The sequence below is a fragment of the Lethenteron reissneri genome, chromosome 18 (assembly GCF_015708825.2).
Source record: "Lethenteron reissneri isolate LAM-NWPU_2019-01 chromosome 18, ASM1570882v1, whole genome shotgun sequence".
Lineage (NCBI taxonomy): Eukaryota > Metazoa > Chordata > Hyperoartia > Petromyzontiformes > Petromyzontidae > Lethenteron > Lethenteron reissneri.
Genome location: NC_083796.1, coordinates 5,659,955 through 5,682,677, shown reverse-complemented (window position 1 = coordinate 5,682,677; position 22,723 = coordinate 5,659,955). Strand labels below are relative to the sequence as shown.

Sequence of the window (22,723 nt, the reverse complement as noted above, 5' to 3'; positions counted from 1 at the left end):
GACGAAGATTTAAGATGGACCCGGATGGCGGAGCAACTGGCGACCCTAAAAACCGTCATCACGGAGTTGTGTGACCTTGTCACGCCAAGGGCGGCGTTGGAAGGTGATGGTGGTGATCGGCAGGAGCCCGGGTCGTCTTCGATGGCGCCGCCATCGACCACGCGGCGTGAAGACGCCATCTTGGGCGTGGCGCACCACGGAAGGCGGGAAGCCGCCATCTTGGGGCCGCCACGAAGATCGTCCGCCATCTTGGCGACACCGCGTTGCGACGCCTTGCTGAACTTGCCGCCGGAAGAGTCGGTGACGGACGGAAGCAGGCCAAGGAGCCGCAGTGGTCACCTTACAACTGTTAAGGAGTTCTCCATCGGGGGCGATTGGAGTGCGTTCGCTTGTCGATTTTTGGCGGCGGTACGAACGGCAAGGTGGACGGACGCCGAGGCGCTGGAGGTGCTTCCGACTCTCCTTGACGATGAGTCTGTTCGTTTTTTTCGCTCTATAAAAGCTGCGAAGAAGAAAACATTGCGTGGAGTGTTCGACGAAATGGCGGACGCGTACGAGCCACCGGATGACGCCCATCGCCGCTTCGTGCAGCGGCAACGCGCACCGGAGGAGTCGCCTGTAGCGTACAGGGGCGCCGTGCTGGAACTCGCGATGGCCGCTTACCCGGAGACGGAGCCTGACCTGCTGGAACCTCTCATCTTGGGGAAGATGTTGGAGTTATCCCGGGATCTGGGCATTCCTATGCCGGCTTGCGGTCACGAGAAACTCACGTCCCGGACCGCGGCTAAGTGTTTGGACGCCCAGTTCAATCTCCGCCGCTGGAAACAAGTCACGGCGTGGACGGGCGGTCCTGTCGTCGATGGGGGGGCCGTAGGGTGGGACCCTACAAAGGCCGTGTACGTGCCGGATGCGACCGGCCCAAAGGAGCTGTCGGCCGCCTCCACTCCGTGGCCGGCTCGAAGCGAGCCGGGGCCGCGGGCTCCGCCGCCGGCGCGGCCACGTCGGGACGGGGTGCCTGCTGCGCGCCGACCCGACGTCGACTGTTTCCGCTGCGGCCGTCGGGGCCACTATGCCAGGGACTGCTGGGCCCGGGTTCCGGGGCCGCCCCAGCAGGAGGCCTCGATCGCGGACGTCCCAAAGAAAGACCCTCCGGCACAGGCAAGTCGGTGCGCACCAGACACCCGGCAAGGCCTGACACCTCACTCATCGCCGTTGTTGTGCGACGCGGATGTTCTAAAATATGGGAGGCCAGTATCTGCGCCTTGTCGCTCGATAACGCAGTGGCGTAAGTTGGCTCGGCGGGTTGTCGCGGCCGCTACAGGTTCGTCCACTGTACCGGGGTCGATCCAAGGGGTGGACGTGCGTATTTTGGTGGATTCCGGGGCGTCCGCGACCATTATTTCGGATGTCATATTCCATCTTTTGAACATCCCACCGGGGGCCGTGAGGCCGGCTTACGCTTCCTGCATCGCTGCGAACGGGGGTAGTATGGGCATCGTGGGACAGGTGGACGCTAATATTTCTATCGGGGGGGTCTCGGCCTCGGGCGTTGTGTTAATTTCGAGGTCCCTGGCGGTTCCTTGCTTGTTGGGCACGGATTTTTTGGCTAAGATGCCCATTTTAATTAGAATCAATGAAAATTGCATTGAACTGCCAGGGGGCCGCAAATTGGCGTTTTTACAGTCCACCTGGGGGCGACCGGCTCCGGTTGCCCAGGTGCAGGCGTTATCGGAAGTTTCAGTTGATATTCCACCTGGCTCGCAGATGCTCATTCCCCTACGATACCGGAAGCCGGTTCCGGGTCGGCAGAGTGCTTGTGGAATTTTGCTGTCGCCGTCCGCCGCTGTTACGGGCGGATTGGCACTGGTGGGGGCGCAAACCATTGTCCGTCCGGATCAGCGCCCGTTTTTGCAGGTGTTAAATGCGACTTCTGAAAGCGTGTGTGTGCCGGCTGGTACCGTTGTGGCACACGCCACTACGGCGTTTACGGCTCAGAGTGACATTCCGGACGGGGGGCTGGTGGGTGGTGTTTCACACGACGGAGGGGTGGACGATCGTTGGATCGCCGAATTATGTGCGGAAAATTCGGCCCTTTCCGCTGAGCAGCGTTGTGCGATTCATAAATTATTAGCGAGCTATTCCGATGTGTTTAGCTCGGACGATTTGGACTTGGGACGCACCTCGCTGCTCTCTCATCACATCGAAACGGGGGACGCGGCCCCTATCCGCTTGAACTCGCGTCGGATGAGTCCGGCTGAGCGTGAGCACGTTCGAGGGGCAGTGGAAGACATGTTGAAAGCGGATATTATATCTCCGTCTAATAGCCCGTGGGGTGCGCCTGTCGTGTTGGTTAAAAAGAAAGATGGTAAATTACGATTTTGTGTGGATTTTCGGAAGTTAAATAAAGTGTCGGTGGCAGATGCGTATCCCCTGCCGCGTATGGACGATTCTCTCGACGCCTTGTCAGGGGCTAAGTTTTTTTCAACGCTAGATCTCTCTTCGGGCTTCTGGCAGCTTCCCCTTGACGAGCCCTCGCGGGAAAAGACAGCGTTCCGTACGCCGCAGGGGTTGTTCCAATTTAACTGTCTGCCGATGGGGTTGAATGCAGCCCCTGCCACCTTTCAGAGATTGATGGAGTTGGTATTGACGGGGTTGCAGTGGGAGACATGTCTCATTTATTTAGATGATATTATTGTCTTCAGCCGCACATTTGATGAGCATTTATTGCGGTTGGAGGCCGTTTTTGCCAGAATGCGTTCTGCTAATTTGAAATTCAAGCCTAAGAAATGTCATCTACTGCAACGTTCCGTTCGATACTTGGGACATATTGTTAGTGCGGACGGGGTGGCCACGGATCCAGAGAAAACTGCGTGTGTCCGGGATTGGGCAACCCCCGCCACGGTGGGTGATGTGCGTCGGTTTTTGGGGTTCGCCTCATATTACCGGAGGTTTGTTCCGAATTTCGCTACTATCGCCAGGCCTTTGCATCTCCTTACTGGGAAGGGGCACAAATTTGTGTGGGGACCGCCGGAGGAGGCGGCGTTTCGGAGCCTGCGCGACCTACTGGCTACTGCGCCGACGTTGGATTATCCGGATTTTGAACATCCCTTCATTCTGGATACTGATGCGAGTGACACCGGGATTGGGGCGGTGTTGTCCCAGTCAAAAGGTGGTGTTGAGCGTGTGGTGGCGTACGGGAGTCGGGTTTTGTCTCCCGCGGAAACTCGTTACTGCGTCACTCGCAGGGAACTTTTGGCTATTGTGTATTTTCTCCGCCAATTTCGACCGTATCTGTACGGTCGGTCGTTTATTGTCCGAACGGACCATGCGGCCTTGCAGTACGCTCTTAAGATGGACCAGCCATCCGGACAATTGGCGAGATGGCTGGACACGTTGCAAGAATTCTCCTTCCAAATTCACCATCGGAAGGGTGTGCGTCACGCTAACGCGGACGCACTGTCCAGGTTGCCGCAACAATCCCCTTGTGCGTGTGCGTCGGGGACGCATAGGTGTGGACCGGCTCAGCCCCCCCCTCAGCCTGTCGCGCGGGCAGTGGATGTTCTCGAACCTCCGCTTACACCGGGACCGGTTGAAGGGGGACCGGCTGACGGGATTTTGCGTCTTCCAAGGTCTGTGTGGATTCGGGAGCAAATGTTGGACGATTCTTTGGTGTCGTTACGGAAACGAACGGAGAAGGCGGGTAAGGAAGTCGGTGCGGGTGGTAATTCGGAAACTGCTCTCCGAGATGGGTTACTGATGTGGAGGGAAGGGATACAGGAACACTGGCGTCTCGTTGTGCCTGCGTCATTGCGCTATGAGTTGATTAGATCTTTGCACTGTGACACACTTTTACACCTGGGGGTGCAGAAAACCCTATTGACGCTGCAACGAGACTATTATTGGCACGGCATGACGACGGATGTCGTCGGTCACGTTCGCGCGTGTCCCGATTGTGCCCGCCGTAAGCCGCCTAAACATCCATATGTTCCGCCGATACAATCGATTAAAGTATCTCGGGTTAATGAGTTGGTGGCGTTAGATATTTTGGGACCCTTTCCGCCATCAGCTAAAGGGAATAAGTATTTACTGGTGGGGGTGGAGTACCTCTCTCGCTGGCCGATGGCCTGGCCCTTGCCTGACCAGTCAGCGGCGTCTATCACGGACGCCTTCCTATTTGGGTATGTAATGGACAAAGGGGCTCCGGAGAGGCTCCTTACGGATCAGGGACGTAACTTTTCGTCTAAATTGTTGGGGGAGGTGTGTGCGGCTCTTGGAACTAAAAAGATACGGACGTCCCCCTACCACCCGCAAACGGATGGTATGGTGGAACGGTTGAATCGGACTCTGTCCGCCATGCTGTGCCATACAGTCGGGGAAAACCAATCTGATTGGGATTTGCATATCCCTGGGGTGCTTTCGGCGTATCGCATGACGCCGCACGCGGCTACTGGATATTTGCCGTTTTTCCTTATGTACGGCCGTGAGAACGTGCCGCCGATTCATGACCAGTTGGGAACCGGTGCGAGGGGGCCTGTTAAGCCTCTTCCTGAGTATATTAAGGACAACGTTCGGCGTGTCGCTGAGGCGAGGGAAAATGCCCGCATGGCTACTGCCAAGGCTCAGGCCAGGAATGAGCGGTGTGCCCGACGTTCAAAGGGGGAGTGTCCCTGGAAAAAGGGGGACCTGGCCTGGCTTCATTGCCCACAGGTGCGGCCAGGTACATCTCCTAAATTACATCGACCTTGGCAGGGTCCGGTCCGCCTCATTGAGGTTCCCAACCCACAGTCGGCGCGTGTTCAGGTTGGTGCACGGCGTTGGTTCGTGCACACGTCCCGGTTGAAGCCATACATTGCCCCACGGCCGGATGCGTCATCTCCCCAAGTTGCCTTGCCGGGGTCTGTTGCTGCCGACTCGCCCTTGCCTGTGTCTGCTGACCTTGCGAGAGCGCCTGTCGTACCCTTCACAGACAAGCCGGCCGTGACAGCGCAGGGAGGAGGACCTTCCGCTTGTGGGACGCCGACCGGAGCCGCAGAACCCACGGGACCTGCAGCTCTTCCTATCCCTCCGCGGACGCGAGTACGGGATGTTTCTGGACGCGAGCGGGACAGTGGCGGGCCTCCAATGGCGACGGAAGAACTTGCGCCCGTCGCCCCTAAAACCCTTCCACGTTCCCGCTCGGCGGGTGGGCCGCCGACCGTCCGGGACGGCCCGGCTACCCGTACTCGCTCGAAATCCCTCACGTTTCGTTAGATTGTGTTGTGTTGTGTTATTGTTATAATGTTCTTCAATGCTTCGTGTCTTTTTGCGTGTTGGCCCTTTACACCCGCATTGCTTTTCAGGTTGCAATTCAGCCGAGGTCGGCTGGATTTTCTTTAGGGGGGAGGGTGATGTAATGCGGTTGTAAACGGCCCTTCTGAGGTGCCGTCAGGGGGGGAGGAGTTAGGTCACGTGGGGGGAGAGGGGTTGAGTATAGAAGGAGGGGAACCGGAAGAGCAGGGGGAGTGACTGGGAGCCAGGAACAGAGGAAGGCCACGTAGGGCGAAGCGGGGTGTGGCGTGATCGCCACGAACACGGGGGAAGCGAGGATCGGCACCGTTGGCCAGCGGTGACCGACCCGAAGCAGCAAGGAGGCTGCAGTCAGCAGCGGGGCTGCACAGAGAGAGTGGGCAGCGGGTCTGCATACAGTGACAGCCAGAGGGTCTGCACATAGGGGTAGCAGCGAGTCTGCAGGGAGGAGGTTACAGTAGATGAAGCAGAGAGTCAGAGGGGTGAGGAAGCTATAATAGCAGTGAATAGCCGGGGGCTACAAATACAGGAGTTATAACAGAGTGCCGTGTGGGTAAAGACGTGAACCTGAATAAAGACACGAAGACAGAAAGAAGTGTTCGAGTCCTTTTATTACACTTATGAAAGCAATTGCTCCTGCATGCAAAGAAACACGTGGGTTCCAGGGAGAGGATGTCAACTGGTGCTCATCTGCTCCGATTTATTATGCTCTCAAGACAATCATCAGCAGATGATATTCTATATGCACAGTACATTGAATTGAAGAGGTGAACGAAATATTTTACAAATAATTATCTGCTCATAAAACTTCTGCAAAATAAGGTATATATTAAGACATTCATATGCAAAAGAAACGTATTATAATTCTAGATTACTATCACTGGTACTAGTTAAAGTAATTGATTATTGTATAGTTAAATGACTATTGTAAGCCGATTTATTGTATGTCTGGCCAGGTGGCTGGAGCAGTAGAGCGAGTGGCTCACAATTGAAAGTTTGCGAGTACAAATCTTGGTTGGGAGATGACTTAGCCCATCATCATTCTGGGGTCAGTAAAATGAAAACGACATTGGATAAGTCAACGATAGTTGTCCTATGGAAGAACTCGCCCCCACCACAGGAACGTGGAACTTCCATCACTGGCTCAGGGCTGTAAACGGAAGATGAGCACCACTTCGATGCTCACATTGAGCAGAAAATCACATTTATATTTTGTACGTTTAATACCCGTTCCAAAAATTTTATGACAGCCCTGCTGTTAGTGCATGTATATAGCATATGTGCAGTAATTACTAAGTTAAACCTGTACGTGATATGAATATACATTTTCTCAGAACTCATTATAAAAAAAAAATTGGCGATTTAGATTATTTTTAAACAATGAACACTGCCTTAGTACATGTATTTTAGCAGATACCAACTGTGGAAGTTGTACAAATATAATTCAGTTCAGAATTGACGCTACACATCGTTTAAAGGCACAACGAAATAAGACGAGTCGTAACGTTTAGCATACATCAACTTTATTGGCACATAATGTAGCTTATATTACATATTAACAAAATGCAATTGTACGGTCAAAACAGTAATCTCAAGTCAGCGATTACTCATCTTGGCATTTCCGGATGACCTATTTGAAAGCGTGTACATGTATCGGCACGTATGACGGCGTGTTTCTCTTTAGCTGCCATTGCATGAAATAAACTAATGAGCCATAGTTAATCATGAATGGATATTCTTCTGAATGTAACGTATGGAAGCGTGTTGTTATCCATCACTTTGACACAAACATGTATTTTAACAACATATGCGTAAAAAAGAAAAGTAAAAAAAATAAGAGAAATTCCGAAAACCCTTGCTTGAGATCATTCATGATGTACAAGAATATTTGTACACTCATTTTTTATTTCAGCAGAAATTACAATATAGGTCGTGTATGCATACCTGGACAGTCAAACACAAGAGAACTTTAACTTTTTTCTCGAAAAAAGTTCGAGATCTTAATGGATGAAGAGGATCTCTGTGAATGTGAAATAAAAACTAGGTGACTTATTCAATTCTACCATGTTTACATATGACTACACGTAAGATGCATTGCTATTTTATGTTCTTAATACTGTACGTACTCGGTAAACTCTTTAATTGACTGGGCATTTCATAATAAAATCTTATCTATCAATGGAAACATAGCCATTGGTTTCAAAACTCAAATGTATGTGGTAGAGGATGCGCTAAGCTTTCAGTTTTCAATAGCATGTACTCAAACGTACACGTAACAATAAGTACCGCACGATGGTTTTTACTCCTTACGGCAGAACAAAAACACTTTCTAAAAGCCAATGTCTGAAATAACGGATGGTGAAGTCTACAGTTTATTAAAACTCCATTTCTCGACTCAAGTCTAATTTGAGTGGGCCACATTTTTCGTGATGACTCTCAGTACAAGGTTGTCACACATTGCATGTGGAATGCACTAAAATATAGAGCTATGGAAAAGCAGTGAGTATGAACATTTTCTCCATGTGGCAAGAGGCGATTGATCACGCTCCCAAACCTCAGCAATTTGGGTCCCGATAAAATGTGGTGGAATTAACAACAAATAAAGTTAAAATACATATATCATACATGGCTAGATAATAGGAGTTCAAGAATTCCTGACTGGTAATTTAGAACGTTAAATGGTTTATGTTCGCCTTAAGTTAGTCTTAATCAGTTTGTGTTAGTTGCCATGCTTTCATGTGAAATTATCTGGACTTTAGATCTACTGTATACATGGCTATAACCTGCCTGTGTTGAAGAATATTGTTTCGCAAACCTCACATGTACTCTGCAGCTCTTTGCGAGGTGCTTTCCTATGCACCGTCACTGGCATCCAGTAAGTAAATCTTCACTCTCATGGATAAAAAAAGTATAATTTGAGTGCAAACATTAAAAAAATAAATTTGCTTCTTGAATCCTACCGGGGGAAAATACTAAAAGGCCAAAACAACGCAACATTGGATTAATGTGATGGCGCTTCCATTTGCTAAGAATGCAATGCTTTCCTGAGACAATTACAAGACGCAGCATGCAACCCCCTTTGTGAGCGGAGCAGATTATAATAACCCCATCCCATAGCTGGATGGACTCCCCCATTACCAATTAAATTAACTTCAATGCGTCGCATATATCCTATCTAATTCGTACAATGGGATCCCAATTTACAGGATATACAAGTGCTGCAGTTTTTAGTTTACCACGTATCATCCATAAGATATTGGACTGTAGTTTTTAGATTACGTAAATAGGACTAATGAAAATAATGGTCAATTACATGTAGCTCATCAAGGTGGCTGGTTGGCGAGCTCTTTGAGCGTGTGTTAGTACATCAAGTTATATTCAGGAACTGTATATGTAATCACTAATGAATGGCCAGCAGTTTGTTTACATCTGAAATGACTGGCGGCTGTATGGCACATCAGTTGTAGAGGACATTCCCCCCATTTAACATAGAAGCAAACACCTATGTCCCTTGCCTGGATTAACCGTCTGGAATATTCCAGACAATTACTGGTTGACAAGATTGCAAAATAAGATGAAGTGTATACTATTTAGATGTCACCAGTCCTGTGGCCACATGCCAGCCTCAAGAACTGCTCCCCTAAATGGACAGTGCTTTATTGGCAGTTACTTGTTTAGTCTCCCAGCACAGCATTCTGGAGTTAAAATTAGGCAAATTTCACTTTGCCTCACCTTGCCGTACAACTGCACAGTTGAAGTGAGTACGCATTTGTCGTGCGCACAGACGAAATAAATCGTGATTTCTTGCTCAAATGAGCCTTGAGGCGGTACTCCTCTCCTGTTTACAGCCCAGGGAGCCTGTGGTGGCAATTCTCAAATTAATATGATGGGGCAAAGTATATCCAGAGGACACCCACTGTTGACTTCCCACTCAAAGTGGTACTTATTCGACCACAGCGGGATAAACAGGCCAAGTCAACCTCCGACCAGTATTTGAAATGGTGACCTTTGCACTGCGAGCCACGTGCTCTCCAGCTACCGCTTAGCCACCCGGCCGGTTTACGGACAGGCAGCAAGTAATTGATCCAGTGCTGAAACGAAGAGGTCTGTGAGGGTATGAACATTTGGCTTCTACAATAGAAACCGTGGTCTCCTTGGTTATATTCTACGAAACGTACGGATGACTGCGAAAATAAGAACACGAGACATGCTTAAAAATATTAAAAAATAGCGTTTCCAGTTACCCAGCAACTGAGACTTTTTTTTTACAATTATATATGGAATAAAAAACAATAATGCAATGCTGTATCTTTTTTTACAAGGCATGTAGTATCTGTTTTGAGGACGTTACAGATATGATGCAAAATTCATGACAAAGCTAGTTGACTTAATGCTGGTAAATACTGTGTAGGAATTGTGTTTACAAAAATATGAAGTTATGCCTCTTATTGAATATATATATGTACTGTAATGCTAATCATCCACCATATAGGATGAGATGTAATATTTGGGGGGGGGGGGGATATACTAAAAATGCACTGTGAACTCTGAAGCAAATTCATACAAGCAGATAACTAGAATTGGGACCGAAGCTTGAGGAATGATGTGAAGTAGCATGCGCACATCCACACTGCCATGGTAAAAAATACAAAAGCTAATGTAACTTAAAAAAAAATCATGATAATCATAATACAAAACCACATACACATAAAAAATACGGGTATTAACTTGGAAAAGTGGAACAATCACACATCATGCACCGTGTATCAATCCGTTTGCGATGTAAGGTTTCCATTCTCCAAAATAGTCTACGTTCATCATTACAGTACAATATTTACAATTTACAAAGATCACTGCAAACGCGAAAATTTTGATTTCTGGCTTATATTGAAAGAGTTATAGAGATGGAGGTCTGACCTCGCCTTTTAAATGTTTATATGCTACAGTCGTCAGGCAAAGTAACACTTTGTTAAGCCTATAGTTTCAAGCGACCCATTACAATATGGTCCAACATGCAGAGCAAGCAGAATGCTTTAAGTAGGGAAACCTTTAAAAGCAAAGCTCCGTACAATAAATGTGGCGACTGTAATAATACAAGGATGTTCCTACACAGAAACAAACTCGGCACCCTCAGTTCTTTGGCTAATTAAATATAGACCTTCATTTCTTTATTTGTTGTTTTGCTTTTTATCCTTCCGATTTTCTTTTCCCTTGGTTTTATTCGCTGCTTTAACTTTAGCGTGAATCTCTTTAGCAAGAGCTGGGACTTCATGAACACATCATCCCTTTTAAAACATGACTTTCACAAAAGTACCTTGTTGTGCCTTGCAAGATGAACCTCTACGTGCAAAGATCTGGTCACGTGTGACATATGCTGCTAGACATGACTAAAACGCAAACTAAAATATACTTAACTTTATTCCTCATAACGGTGAAGAGGCTGCATGTCTCCACCGGCGAGGAACAGAAGGAGTTTTGATTAAGTGTTGACTTTCTGTTTAATTCATGTGAACAGATTGCTGGATTTTTTCCTAAAGCTTGAAAAGTGTAGATCATAATAACAATTTACAACTCTCTGCCGTTCCGCTGCTGGATGAAGGCCTGTCCACGCCATGTCGGTCATCTGGGGTTGTTTGACCATGCTTCACATTGTTCAGTGCTCCGATTAGCATGGTTGGCTATGTACCGTACGAAAGAAGTTCAAAATACATACATACGAACGGGGGAGTTTTATCTGGGACCAGTGCAGATATCATTCTCCATTGATGATAGCCGTAGCCGGGAATAAAACAAAATCAGGTTGGCAGGGTTTTCATAGGGCCATGCGCCACCCACTGTGCTACTTCTCACTGAAACCCAAATGTAACGGTCCGTAATTGTGTTTTATGTAGCAACTACGATACGCTGAACAGCAATTCCTGTCTCACTTCACTACATCCAGAATTATTACCCAATTATCATGAGAATTACTCTCCTGTGCAACAGCTTCAGGTCTCTGCACTTTTACATTATCAAACCGCCATTACGTTGACTTTGTTCGATAAGCTGTCATAACTTAAAAACAAAATGAACGTAATACTCCTTGCCTGTATCTGATAGCGAGTCAAAAAAAATCCTCATTTAAGAAATTCCACAGCACGTATTCTTATACAGCCCCTCTACTTGACGTGGACATCATTCACGTACTTCTCACATTGTACAATGTACTTGTACGTGTTTGGAAAAATATTATTTTGTAATGCTGGCAATTAATATTCAAGAAAGGGAATGATCAATCCAGTTTTTCAGGAATATTTTAAATTCATTTTTTTTTTCAGAGTTCATACTTGGACAGGGCAGGGGGGGGGGCGGGGTATGGGCGAGAAAAAAACAAGAACACGTTAAGAGAATTTACATTCGTTCAGCACTCCATGCCCGATGACATCTCACTTTGAGTCAAAGGCGGGGGGGGGGGGGCACCGTCGCTTTTCTAATTTTCGCCGGCAGCACAGCGGCCCGCTGGACCCCCCGACCCGTGTCTAGGTCCATGTTGCGGTGGAGCCACGAGTCACGACTTGCCGCCCCCACCGCCGCCGCCGCCGCCGTCGTCCTCGGGAGAGGACTCGGCGTGAACGGGCGAGGAGCAGGGAGACGAGGAGGGGCTCAGGCGGGCCGGCAGGAGGTCGTAGTGGCCGGGGATGTGGCTGTTTCTTGGGAGGTCGTACGGGCTCTGTCCGAATGCTCCGACGTTGCCGTATGTACCGGGCAGCGTCATGGTGGGCTCTGCGAGCGGCAATGCGCGGTACAGTCAGTTGACCGCGCTTTCGGTAGAAATGATTTACTTTGCTTTGTATTGTTGCTTTTGCACACTTTAAACGAATGTTTTCCCTCTAGATTTGAAGTTTTCGTGACTGCAGCGATCCATACTCTTTGGTTCTTTCGGTAAAGTGACGTAGGTATAAAATTAAATTAAATCACGACGTTTCGGGCGCAACACAAGCGTCAGGTGGGACAACCACAGGAATAAACATTTCAGCCCACTTCAGCGATTGTTTCTTGCTGTGGTTGTCCCACCTGATGACGGACGCTTGTGTTGCGCCCGAAAAGTCGTGATTTAATTTTATTTTATACCTACGTGACTTTACCGAATGTTTTTCGCAGTTGTATTCCATTGGAGACATTCGTGTCATGTTATAAGATGAAGTGTTCATTCAAAACTGTGTTAGAGAACAATCTGTAGAAGGTGATATCACAGGACTACTTGTGAAATACATTCAGCAAGTTACCTAGATATAAAAAAAAACTATTCTCTGAGACATTTGTTATAAGAAAGGTGCAATATAGCAGGAAATCACTTTTTGTATTCAAATGCTTTTTTTGTATTAATAACGTTACAACGTTATAGTGAACGTGGCTTAAAACCTTAACAAGAGTAAAATGACCAACCGTGACACCATTTAAACAATTGCAACTGCCCATCTGCATTCTGCCAATGTCAAAACGTATTTTAATTACAATGATAATCTCTAGAATCAAGTGCAGCTATGCTGCAAGCATGCGCTATTGACGCAAATCCCCCTCTCCATCAAAACATCCAAGCCGTGCCAGCTCAGGGCCGTCATGGCACAGGTGTGGGTTTTCCACTGGCTACTTTCCGTGCAGACCCAGAACCAAAGCGTGAACAACTACGGCCTCACAAAGCATCTGTGTGTTTGGCTCGGCACATCCCTGGTGTGGTTCGGATGTATCAATGGGAAAAAATTAACCCGTAAAAACACAGTTTTTCACTCTAAATCCTTTATATGCGTAGCGGATTGAGTCCTCTCGTCCTCTGGCTTGAGATGGCTACCACCTATGGGTCAGATGATTGTCTGCCAGCATTAAGCAATTGGTAAATAAATAATTATTTATTTTTCCCTAAACAGTGTAAAATTTTGGAAAACATTTTTCACGAAAATTAATTGTCACGCACAACGAGTCTGTGTGGAAAATGTCAGCTCGATTGGATCACGGGAAGTGGGTTAAAAAACGACCGAAAGATTTGCACGGTCGTAAGCAAGCAAGCACGCAAGCAAGCAAGCAAGCGAACTTAATATAAAGGATTTAAAAAGGGGTTTTGTCCCCTGTAGTATTTAGTCGGGGGGGGTGTGGGGGGTCGGCGCTTACCAGGTTCATAGACGTTGCTGCTGGCCATGGCGGACGCTGCATGGGCGCACAGAGCCGCACCGCCCCCCGCCGGCTCGCTGTGCCCCGGCGAACGCATCTCCACATAGTTGCTCTCGGTGCCTGGCAGGTCCTTGATGGTGGCGTACGGGTTCTCGCTGTTCAGGGACGCGTTGCTGGCACTGCAGCCCGCTTCGTTCAGCACGTCTGGCGAGTGGCGGGGGTTAGGGGCATAAACGAGAGAACGGCGCCGTCTCATATCCACTGGATGGAGTCGCGTTTGCAAATGTCATTTGGAAACTTTGATCACTGCCTGTGTATCGATAGTTCAACGTTAATGTGCCATTTTATTGAGGGACTGTGTGTTGTCTTGTTGTGTTCTGGGACTGTTTTGTTGTTGTTTTTGCTGCCTTGTCCAATCTAGATAAATCACAAGTATTTATTTTTATATTTATATCTATATTTTGCACTATGGTTTTTTGTATTATTTAAGTTGTAACTGTCTGACCCACCCATACTGGACATCTGTGAAAAAGAGGTTCATAGCTCAGCAGATTCCGCCAGTCAAAATAACGATTCTGATTCACTGCTGGATGAAGGCCTCAGTACGTCGTTAAGACCATACCTCGCCAAATTAGTCAGAGCTGAAACCGTGTCACCAGGTTCGTAGCCGAGTGCGCTAACCGCTGCACCGCCGCCTCGCTCCCCCAGGACGCAAAATGCACTGTGGATCTGTGGATGAGTCACTGGAAATATGACCCAGGGTCTCTTATCTGTGCTACTGTGACGTGAACTTTTGTGTAACAGAGCCATGTAATATGTGTATGCAAAGCACCTGCTGCACTGAAGGGAATGAAATTTGAATGGTTGGCAGTGGTGCGTAGGTGGGTGATAATTCAGTTCTCAGCGATGAAACAGGAATTCGGTGAAATCAACGACAGAGTAGATCCCTCTTCCATCATTAAAAAAAGTAATAATTCCAAGGTCTAGATGAATATTTGCATTGACATTCTTACAAATTAAGGGATACATTGCATACATTATTTTAAAACCAAGAGATATTTATATAAAACGTCAACTATTTATTCAGGAAACCTTTAATAGTTTGGAAATTATTTCATGAGGGTGCTACATTGGGATGTTTGATTAAATTTCATTAATGAGTGTTTGGAAACTGAGGGAACCAGAGTATCCGGAGAAAACGGATGCATACGAGAGGGTGAGACACTCAGCATTGTCATCTCCTGGCCACTTTGCAGCCTTATGGCTCCAACAGCTGACTAACCCTGGTGGTGACCAAGGCGTAAACCAGGCCCAACCACGTGCTTGGCTTCTGATGTCCGCCATATTTAGGCCAATTTAAAAATAGATCAACACATCAACACGACTAGTGAATCACCATATAGATACAATGTGGTGTCCATAATACCTTTTAGTGATCTTCCATGGCCATACCTCGTTTCCATTCCAAACAAACCTACAGAGAAAATTCCACTTCTGTAAAAAAAAACTGCACATGCATACCGATTTCGGAGACAAGTGAGCGGTAGTGATTGGCTGAGTGTTAATCCCTGCACGAGTGTGCGTGCGTGCGTGTACGTACTCGAATGCGTACCCATGTCGTTGGCATGGCGCTCGCGTTTCCAGTCGGCTGGCAGTGTGGCGGTGTGGCTGATCCCGCATGCACCGCGCTTCTGCTCGTGGTTTTTCAAGCCCACATAGTGCTGCAGGAACACAAGCGGGAACTATGTTACACTATATGTACATGTGTATGCTGAACTTCTTTCGCACCGTACGTAGCTGCCAACCGCACTAATCGGAGGTGTGGGGGAATGACAATAAATTAAACACAACAGTCAAAAAAGTGAGTTTTCAATATAGATATAAAAGTGCATTGCTCCAGTGGCTTCCTAACATCGAAAGATTATTTTCAGATGCAGAAGCGCATCTGAAAGCGTGCGAACGCAGTGACCGTCTTTGTTCAGTGGTTATCCAAAGGCCGCTGTTTGCGTGATGGTTTGAGCTCCTTGACGAGAAGTGAGGTTATATAGAAGCCAAACGTGGCGTGGTAATTTTGTCGAGCAACATTCACTGGCAGCCCTAAGGGTATTTGGGGCTACTCTTTCATGCTGGCCAGACGTCGTGCATGAGGTGGGAGCATCTACCTCTTAGCGGTGTAGCTATTTGTACACAGTTGAGTAAACAGAAGCTTTAACAAACGTGCCTATTATTTAAACTGCCAGGAAGGGAGATTAAATTTAACAGACAACTTGCTGTATTGCAAGTACATTGTGCTGACCATGACATCACGTCAGTGTATCCACATTGGCAGTAGACAGCTCATGTGAGCCACAAAACAAGACTTAAAGCTTTCGTGACTGCAGAAATTCATATTCTTTGGGTCTTTCGGTAAAGTCACGTAGAGAGGTTCAAAGAAAATAACAAAAAGTAACAAACAACTACGACGTTTCGATCTCAACACAAGCGGTCGTCATCAGGAAGAGGGGCTGATGACGAACGCTTGTGTTGCGATCGAAACGTCGTAGTTTTTTGTTATTTTCTTTGAACTTATCTAAGTGACTTTACCGAAAGACCAAAAGAATACCACAAAACAAGCTTATTTATTTCATTCGGTGTAACTCTTAAAGTGGGAACAAAAAAAATTAGCCATGTAAAAAAACACATGGACATTTTCAGATTTCTTTGACATGTACGTGCAATTGATCACTCTGCTTCGCAGACTTTGAGTTATACATGGGGTTTTTTGTACAATGTTGTCGACCTCAGTGCTGTTTTGCACCCAAGACTTTTTATATGTGATGCCCATTCTACCAGCCTCGCGCTGTATTCGTTGCGCTGGTTGCACTGTGCTGATGCACGACCTTGCCATACGAAACATAACCGTGCACAATTGTTTTTGGATTGTTTTGCAAGCATTTTTGCAAAACCATGTCCCCATCGAAAATTTGCAATTTTTTTGCCCAATAAGTTTTTACCTATGCCCAGAACAAAGAGAAAAAATTGACTTTCCCACGTGAAAAATACAACCGCTCGCCAATCTCATTCCGTGTTGACGACGGTCGTGCGGCAGATACGGGTGAAAACATTTTCCGTGAGAAAACGCTTCGTCTCGGGACAGGTGCTCGCTAAAAAAAAGCGAGCCCAAGTCACCTTGGTGTTGACGCCTCTGCTCAAGTTGTTGGGCATCAGAGGTGGCGGGCTGCTGCTCTGAGACAGCGTGTGGTAGCTGGGGTTTGAGAAGTAATGTCGTCCGTGTCCATTGGGCGCAGTCTGGTCCACTGCAACGAACAGCAATAGCGCCGTGGTTATGAAAATTGTCACTTTTCAGGCTAAAAAATTAGGAAGCGAAAGGCAAAATATACACGAGTTTGTGACTTACTCTACGTGCAATCGCACAGTATGGTTTAAAAATGTAAAGGTGCATCCCTGCAATTGCCTGCTTACGCTCCTGCAGGCGGAAGGGCCTACACTAGAGGCAGCTCCAGAGAGCCCCTCTGGAAAGCATATGTATTTTTAGCCTACTCTTCTCCACTGGGCAAATGCCATGGAAGATGTAGATATGCCCATATATTACCCCACCATACGTGGGAGGGGGGGGGGCTTAAGAAACTTCCACCGTTGTTTCAACTGCCGCGCCCTTGAATCGGCGAGCTCTGGATTGCAAATCCAGTCCAGTGTGCAAACCATTTCACCGTGGTGGCATCACTTCAATGCCATGATATACGAGGACAATTTTGGGGTCAGTTGATGTGACACTCGGAATTGAGTGATGGAGTTCTATTTATGCAATGGAAACAACGTTTGTTGAAAAGCGTTGAAAGGCGTCTCTGATCAACAATGATTGGTCTACAGTCCACACGAGCTTTGGTAGTCACATGGCCTCTGTTTGCAAACGCCATTTGCCCACTAGAGGGAGCAGCCATCCTACTGATGTGCCGACATACGGGAAACTAAAGAAACTTGTCAAAAAATTAGGAATTTGTTGACTTTAGGCATATTAAGTTTGATGACGGTTGCTGTACACAGGTGTAAAGGGCCAAAATGGCAAGCAACCAGCAACAAACAGCACGATTGGAGGTGTAACAGGATAGTCCCTCGGTTCCTTGAATCGAGCAAAGTTAAAGTATTAAAGGTCAACTATTTCCAGTTGAATGAATACCTCTCAGATATTTTACAATGGAAATCGTTATTGCCGGTGACAACTACCAGCAGCACCTTATTGTCCATCCACTGCTGCTGGATGAGGGCCTCCCCACACCGGTGCAGGTTGTTGTTGGAGGTTGTTTGACCGTACTTCACCGCGATGATTGGTGCGGCTCGGTAAATGCTCGGTGAAGGCCCGTCGATTGGGGATGCCGCGGTGGCAAACTATTAATTACCTCGCCTGGTATACAGGAGGTTGTCGGTTCGATCCCGACCCTGACGCCTGTGTATTTGGAGTTTGCATGGCTCTCTCTCTTCCCCTGGTCGCGTGGATATTTATCCGAGTCCTCCGGATTTTCCCTTCCACATTTTGAATCCACATCACGAGTATTTGGTGCTATAAATTTCCACACGATATGCCACTTCGTTGAGCTATCATTTGTGATAGCCATGTCGCATCTGAAAAATAGCTCTATAGCTCAGTGGGCCTTACCTGGTAAAATAAGAATAGTTTAAAGTTTAATAATTCAGTTTAGATATCACTCCACATCACCACGACTCAAACTCAGGTTGATGGGTTCATCGTCCAGTGTGCTAACCACTGCACCACTGCTCCAACCTGGTAAAATGAAAAAAATATGTAGTTTCGATTTAAAGCTTTCGTGACTGCAGGGATTCATCTTCTTGGTTCTTTCGGTAAAGTCACGTAGAAGGGAAATAATAAAATAATAAAAATAAAACATAATAAAATAATTCTCACGACGTCTCGGCCACAACGCAAGCAGCCGTCCTCAGGTGAAGAACAGGTCTGTCGGAAATTCATTCAGACGCTGTCTTTCCGACAGACCTGTTCTTCACCTGACGACGGCTGCTTGCGTTGTGGCCGAAACGTCGTGAGAATGATTTTATTATGTTTTATTATTATTATTTTATTATTTCCCTTCTACGTGACTTTACCGAAAGAACCAAGAAGAAGAAAAATACGTAGTTGTATCTACAGTTTCGATTGCTCTGAGATTTCCTCGGCTCGCTGCCACACCTGCGAGCGTGGGGGGCTCTCCGTTGACGACGCGCAGCGCGGGCGTGTAGGACACGGCCGGCACGTCGTGCCCCTTGTCCTTGCGCTGCCGCTGGCGGTAGAGGAAGACGACGATGAGGACCAGCACCAGCACGATGAGCAGCACGATGCCCACGACCACCACCACGTAGTGGCCCTCCGTAGGCACGGCCGCACTCGTCGCCTTGCTCAGGGAGTTCGAGCTCTCCATGATGATGAGCCCGGCTGTCGGGAAACACACGGAGACGGCCTCGGTGAACCCACGCGGTCAATTGCCAGCGGCGTAGCCGCGGGGTTTAAACAGCCTGAAGCATAGCCACTCGCGGTAGGCCCAGCGGTTAGCACCCCTCTGTTTGGAATTACGTCACGCACATATCAGGATAGATTTGACAAAATGTTTTAGTTTCACATAGCGTGGTCGCTCATGTACATTGCATCTCACAATCGGCGGGGAACTGCAGACAAGCTGGAAGGTAGTTTGTCAGTACAACAATTGCCCAAGATCTGCTGTCCTTACATATATAACTTTTTTTTTCCCCCAGCCTAAATCATGAATTTTTATACACGTGGGAGGACTGCTTCAGATATCAATCACCACTGACGTCGTTATCGGTGGCTCTTCATCGAAGTCGAGTTCAGGATAAATGGTCCAGAACATGTGTTCATTGCTCTCTCGGACTGATTATGGAAATATGTTGAACTTATTTCGCACTGTACATAGCCAACTGTGCTAATCGTATATGCGGGGGAAGGACAACGAACTAAACACAAAAATATTTAATTTTGCAAGGCATTAGCTTATTTGCCTATAGCACTGATCTGCCGGTAGCCCAAGTTGTTGTTTCCTTACCATTATAAATGACTTAATGTATTCCACGTGGACATCTCGGCCCACCGAGGTGCCCACTTACAAAGTAAATTTCAAATCGTGGGAAGGTTTTCAGATTAACTCGGTCGCTTGTGTCATTGGCATAAACACGCAGTAATCCTGCGACGGTGGTACTTGTGAGGAGTGCTAGCCCATTGGGGTCTCAAAACAAATCGGTACCTTTGGCGCCCACGCATTCAACGTAGCCAAAAGACAGCAATGAACGGTAGTGAGATCAAAGGAACGTGGACAAAAATAGATACACGCAGTGAGGTGAACTTGCTAGGCAAAGGGTGTGAATGTAGGTGGATGCGTGAAGAGCCACTGATAATATAGAGACGTGTGAAATGAGAAATATGCACTCAGGAGACCGTTTTCGCTAAATCCACGTGCATATTCACTGTTTCGATTTAACATGCACAGTATATGGTAATGCAGAATCAGTAATCTGCAGAATACAGACAAATGCTTGATTTATAAATCTAATTATGTTTTGTCATTTCCATTCAAAATATGGAAATACACGAAATACACATGTGATTTTTTTAAATCTTTAAAACACCCCGCCCCCCAGTGCTTTGTTCACAACAGAAACTGAAATAATGGATGCAAATTAAATCCACCGTCATTAAAATCGATGGATTATGCTTAATGGTATCTGTCTCATATGTGCATATTCATTGCACAGTAGTATCCTCTGGCAAGCGAAAAGTATGCAGCCTAAAGCATTTATGAGGGAGTTCTTCCCCCTGTTGGATCTTCGTTGTATGAGCACAATCGTGGCCAGCATACAAAGTTCTGATAGCCCAAATCTATGAACCACAGAACCCAAGTTAGTGAGAAGAAAATTGTTGCGGAAAAACGTGGCACTTCTTGATACAACATACAAGGACAAAGATTTCCCCACATAGCCTACACAGGCTGTTGGGGCAGGTGCTGTTAGCATAAAGGCCGGCACGGTACACGAGGGGATGGTGTGGCCATAACCATGAGGATGCCACCTTATCCCGGGCCAAAAAATGTCTAATGATAGCTGTGCCTCCACTAGAGGACACTACAGAGCTAATCAAGTACCAGGAGTGTATCCATTTATATTGCTGGGTGGACAGATGCAGAGGAGAATTTGAAATAACTTGCGACATTGTTTCAACTGCCTCACCGGTGGATCAAATGGAACCGGCGACCTCTGGATCGTGAGTCTGGTGTGATAACCACTGCAATCCATGTGGGCATCATTTTGACAAGCTGAGGTTGCTTAATTTAGTAGGATTGCCCACGGGAAGCATATCTGGAGCTCCCACAACAGTGCTGCCGCTGGTTTAAAACAAAATATTTTTCTGGTTGGGATGGAGGAGGGCGGCCGTGTGTGGGTGTACCAGCGTCAGGGCACACACCTTGGTCACAGCGAATGCCCTTCCAGCCCGGGTGGCAGTAGCAGGCGCCGGTCACGTGGTCGCACGTGGCGTTGTTGAGACACTCACACAGCTGGCGACAGCCGTAGCCGAACGTACCGGGCAGGCACTCTGCAGGAACACGAAACACACGCAGACACTCGCATCACGCGGCGGTGACATAGGGTGAGCGGTAGCGCGTTCACCATTTGTTGTAAAGATTCGTGGTGTGAGACTAGCGGCCACTCTGGTTAATAACGGGGGCGTAAAAAAACATTAATAGGGGCCCTCTGCTTTACATGGATGTTCAAGATCCCGTGACGTTATTCAAAACGAATTGGGCCGTGTGTGCCAGCGTCATGGTCCAGATTTGATCAATTATAACACTTAAAACGTTTCTTACTTTGGAAAAGCCACAAAACGATGTCGTCCCCCTACGGGAAGACCAAAGCCCACTTGGCAGGCCAGTAGTGCTGTTACCGTTGTGCTGCACAGGGACAGCTGCCACAAGGGGTCACCTTGATTCTAGATTTGAAGCTTTCGTGACTGCAAGGATTCATATTCTTAGTTTTTTTCGGTAAAGTCACGTAGGTAAAAAAATTAAAATTAATAAAAGTAAAATAAAAATAAAATAAAATTAATACAAGTAAAATAAAAATAAAATAAAAATCACGACGTTTCGGAGGCAACACAATCGTCACAGCACCATTGCTGCATCATGACTATACCACAGAAGGGCATTGGAATAGGTGAGATAAGATGTCATGTAAGAGGCTTAAATTGCTGAGACATGTAAGCGTCCTATACATGCACGTCCTAAACCCTTATAATTGCACTTACAATCATTCGAGTAAGAAGCCCACATAAGTTTCATGTATTTTTGTCCCCAGAGGAAAATGCCACAGCAATGCAGGGAGTATTTCGTACATAATTTTAAGTCAACTGTTTTATTGGAATGAGTGTTGTTTTATGGAAATGGAACGTTCTGTAAAACTGAAAGGATTGATAAAATATATTTACGAGTGTTTGGCATATGAAAGGAAGCGAAAGTACCTACAGATACAAGGGGATAATGCTCAAAGCACTACAGATATGGATTCAAACCACTTTCTGGACTGCCATCTGCTGGTCACATTGTAGCACGAACTTACAACTGATATGTCTCAGTCTACCATCCAAGTCCGAACCAGGCTCCAACCTGCTTATTACTCCCGTAATTTGAAGAAACCTGCCACATTCCAGGTGATGTGCTTACAGGTAAATGTTATACAGTGGTAAATGTGGAGCAGTAACAATCATAAGAAGAATGGTACTGCACCGTTTATTGCTATCATCCAGACCAGGTCTCCAGGAGGAAGCTTTGATGAAGCCTCATTAGTTACATTCCAATAATTCAAACGATCGCCTTTGTGTGTTCCACACCCGAGACACAAATCAAAGTGGAGTTGATCGCCCACATCAACTGGAGAGCCCCATCCAACCCCCCCCTCCCACCGGCCCCCAGCTGTGCATCAAGGGCACCCACTGTGGCACCATCACGTACTCGTCTGACAGTGGCGTCCCATGAAACCCGTGCGGCACGTGCACTGGCCCGAGATGTGCTCGCAGTCCGCTCCGTTCTGGCACAGGCACGGCCGGGTGCAGTCCTTCCCATAGAAGCTCAGCGGGCAGCCTGCGTGGAGGAAAAAAAGGCAGAGCGGGAGCGATGGAGTCGTGCTTATCAAATGACCACGCGGCTCGGCACAAATCAAAAGGGAGAAACCTCATTTGGGCATCTTGCTGGGTTTTCTTCTTGCGTACGGAGTCAAATATTCT

General features: G+C 47.2%; 1 protein-coding gene across 3 annotated transcripts in view; it reads right to left on the bottom strand.

The window, feature by feature from the left end:
* Nucleotides 1–6,787: 6,787 nt before the first annotated feature.
* The window catches only part of MEGF10 (multiple EGF like domains 10), a 151,552-nt gene continuing 135,616 nt past the window's right edge, over nucleotides 6,788–22,723 (bottom strand). The window contains exons 18-25 of one of the 3 annotated variants that reach the window (XM_061553543.1): nucleotides 22,452–22,580; nucleotides 20,912–21,040; nucleotides 18,632–18,874; nucleotides 16,600–16,727; nucleotides 15,032–15,152; nucleotides 14,858–14,905; nucleotides 13,432–13,635; nucleotides 6,788–12,048 (exon numbers count right to left, since the gene is read on the bottom strand). In XM_061553543.1, the coding sequence (XP_061409527.1) occupies nucleotides 11,834–12,048; nucleotides 13,432–13,635; nucleotides 14,858–14,905; nucleotides 15,032–15,152; nucleotides 16,600–16,727; nucleotides 18,632–18,874; nucleotides 20,912–21,040; nucleotides 22,452–22,580 (1,217 nt within the window). In that variant the 3' untranslated portion in view covers nucleotides 6,788–11,833. The remainder of the gene's footprint in view (nucleotides 12,049–13,431; nucleotides 13,636–14,857; nucleotides 14,906–15,031; nucleotides 15,153–16,599; nucleotides 16,728–18,631; nucleotides 18,875–20,911; nucleotides 21,041–22,451; nucleotides 22,581–22,723) is intronic. The other 2 variants (XM_061553545.1, XM_061553546.1) reach the window with 2 other exon arrangements.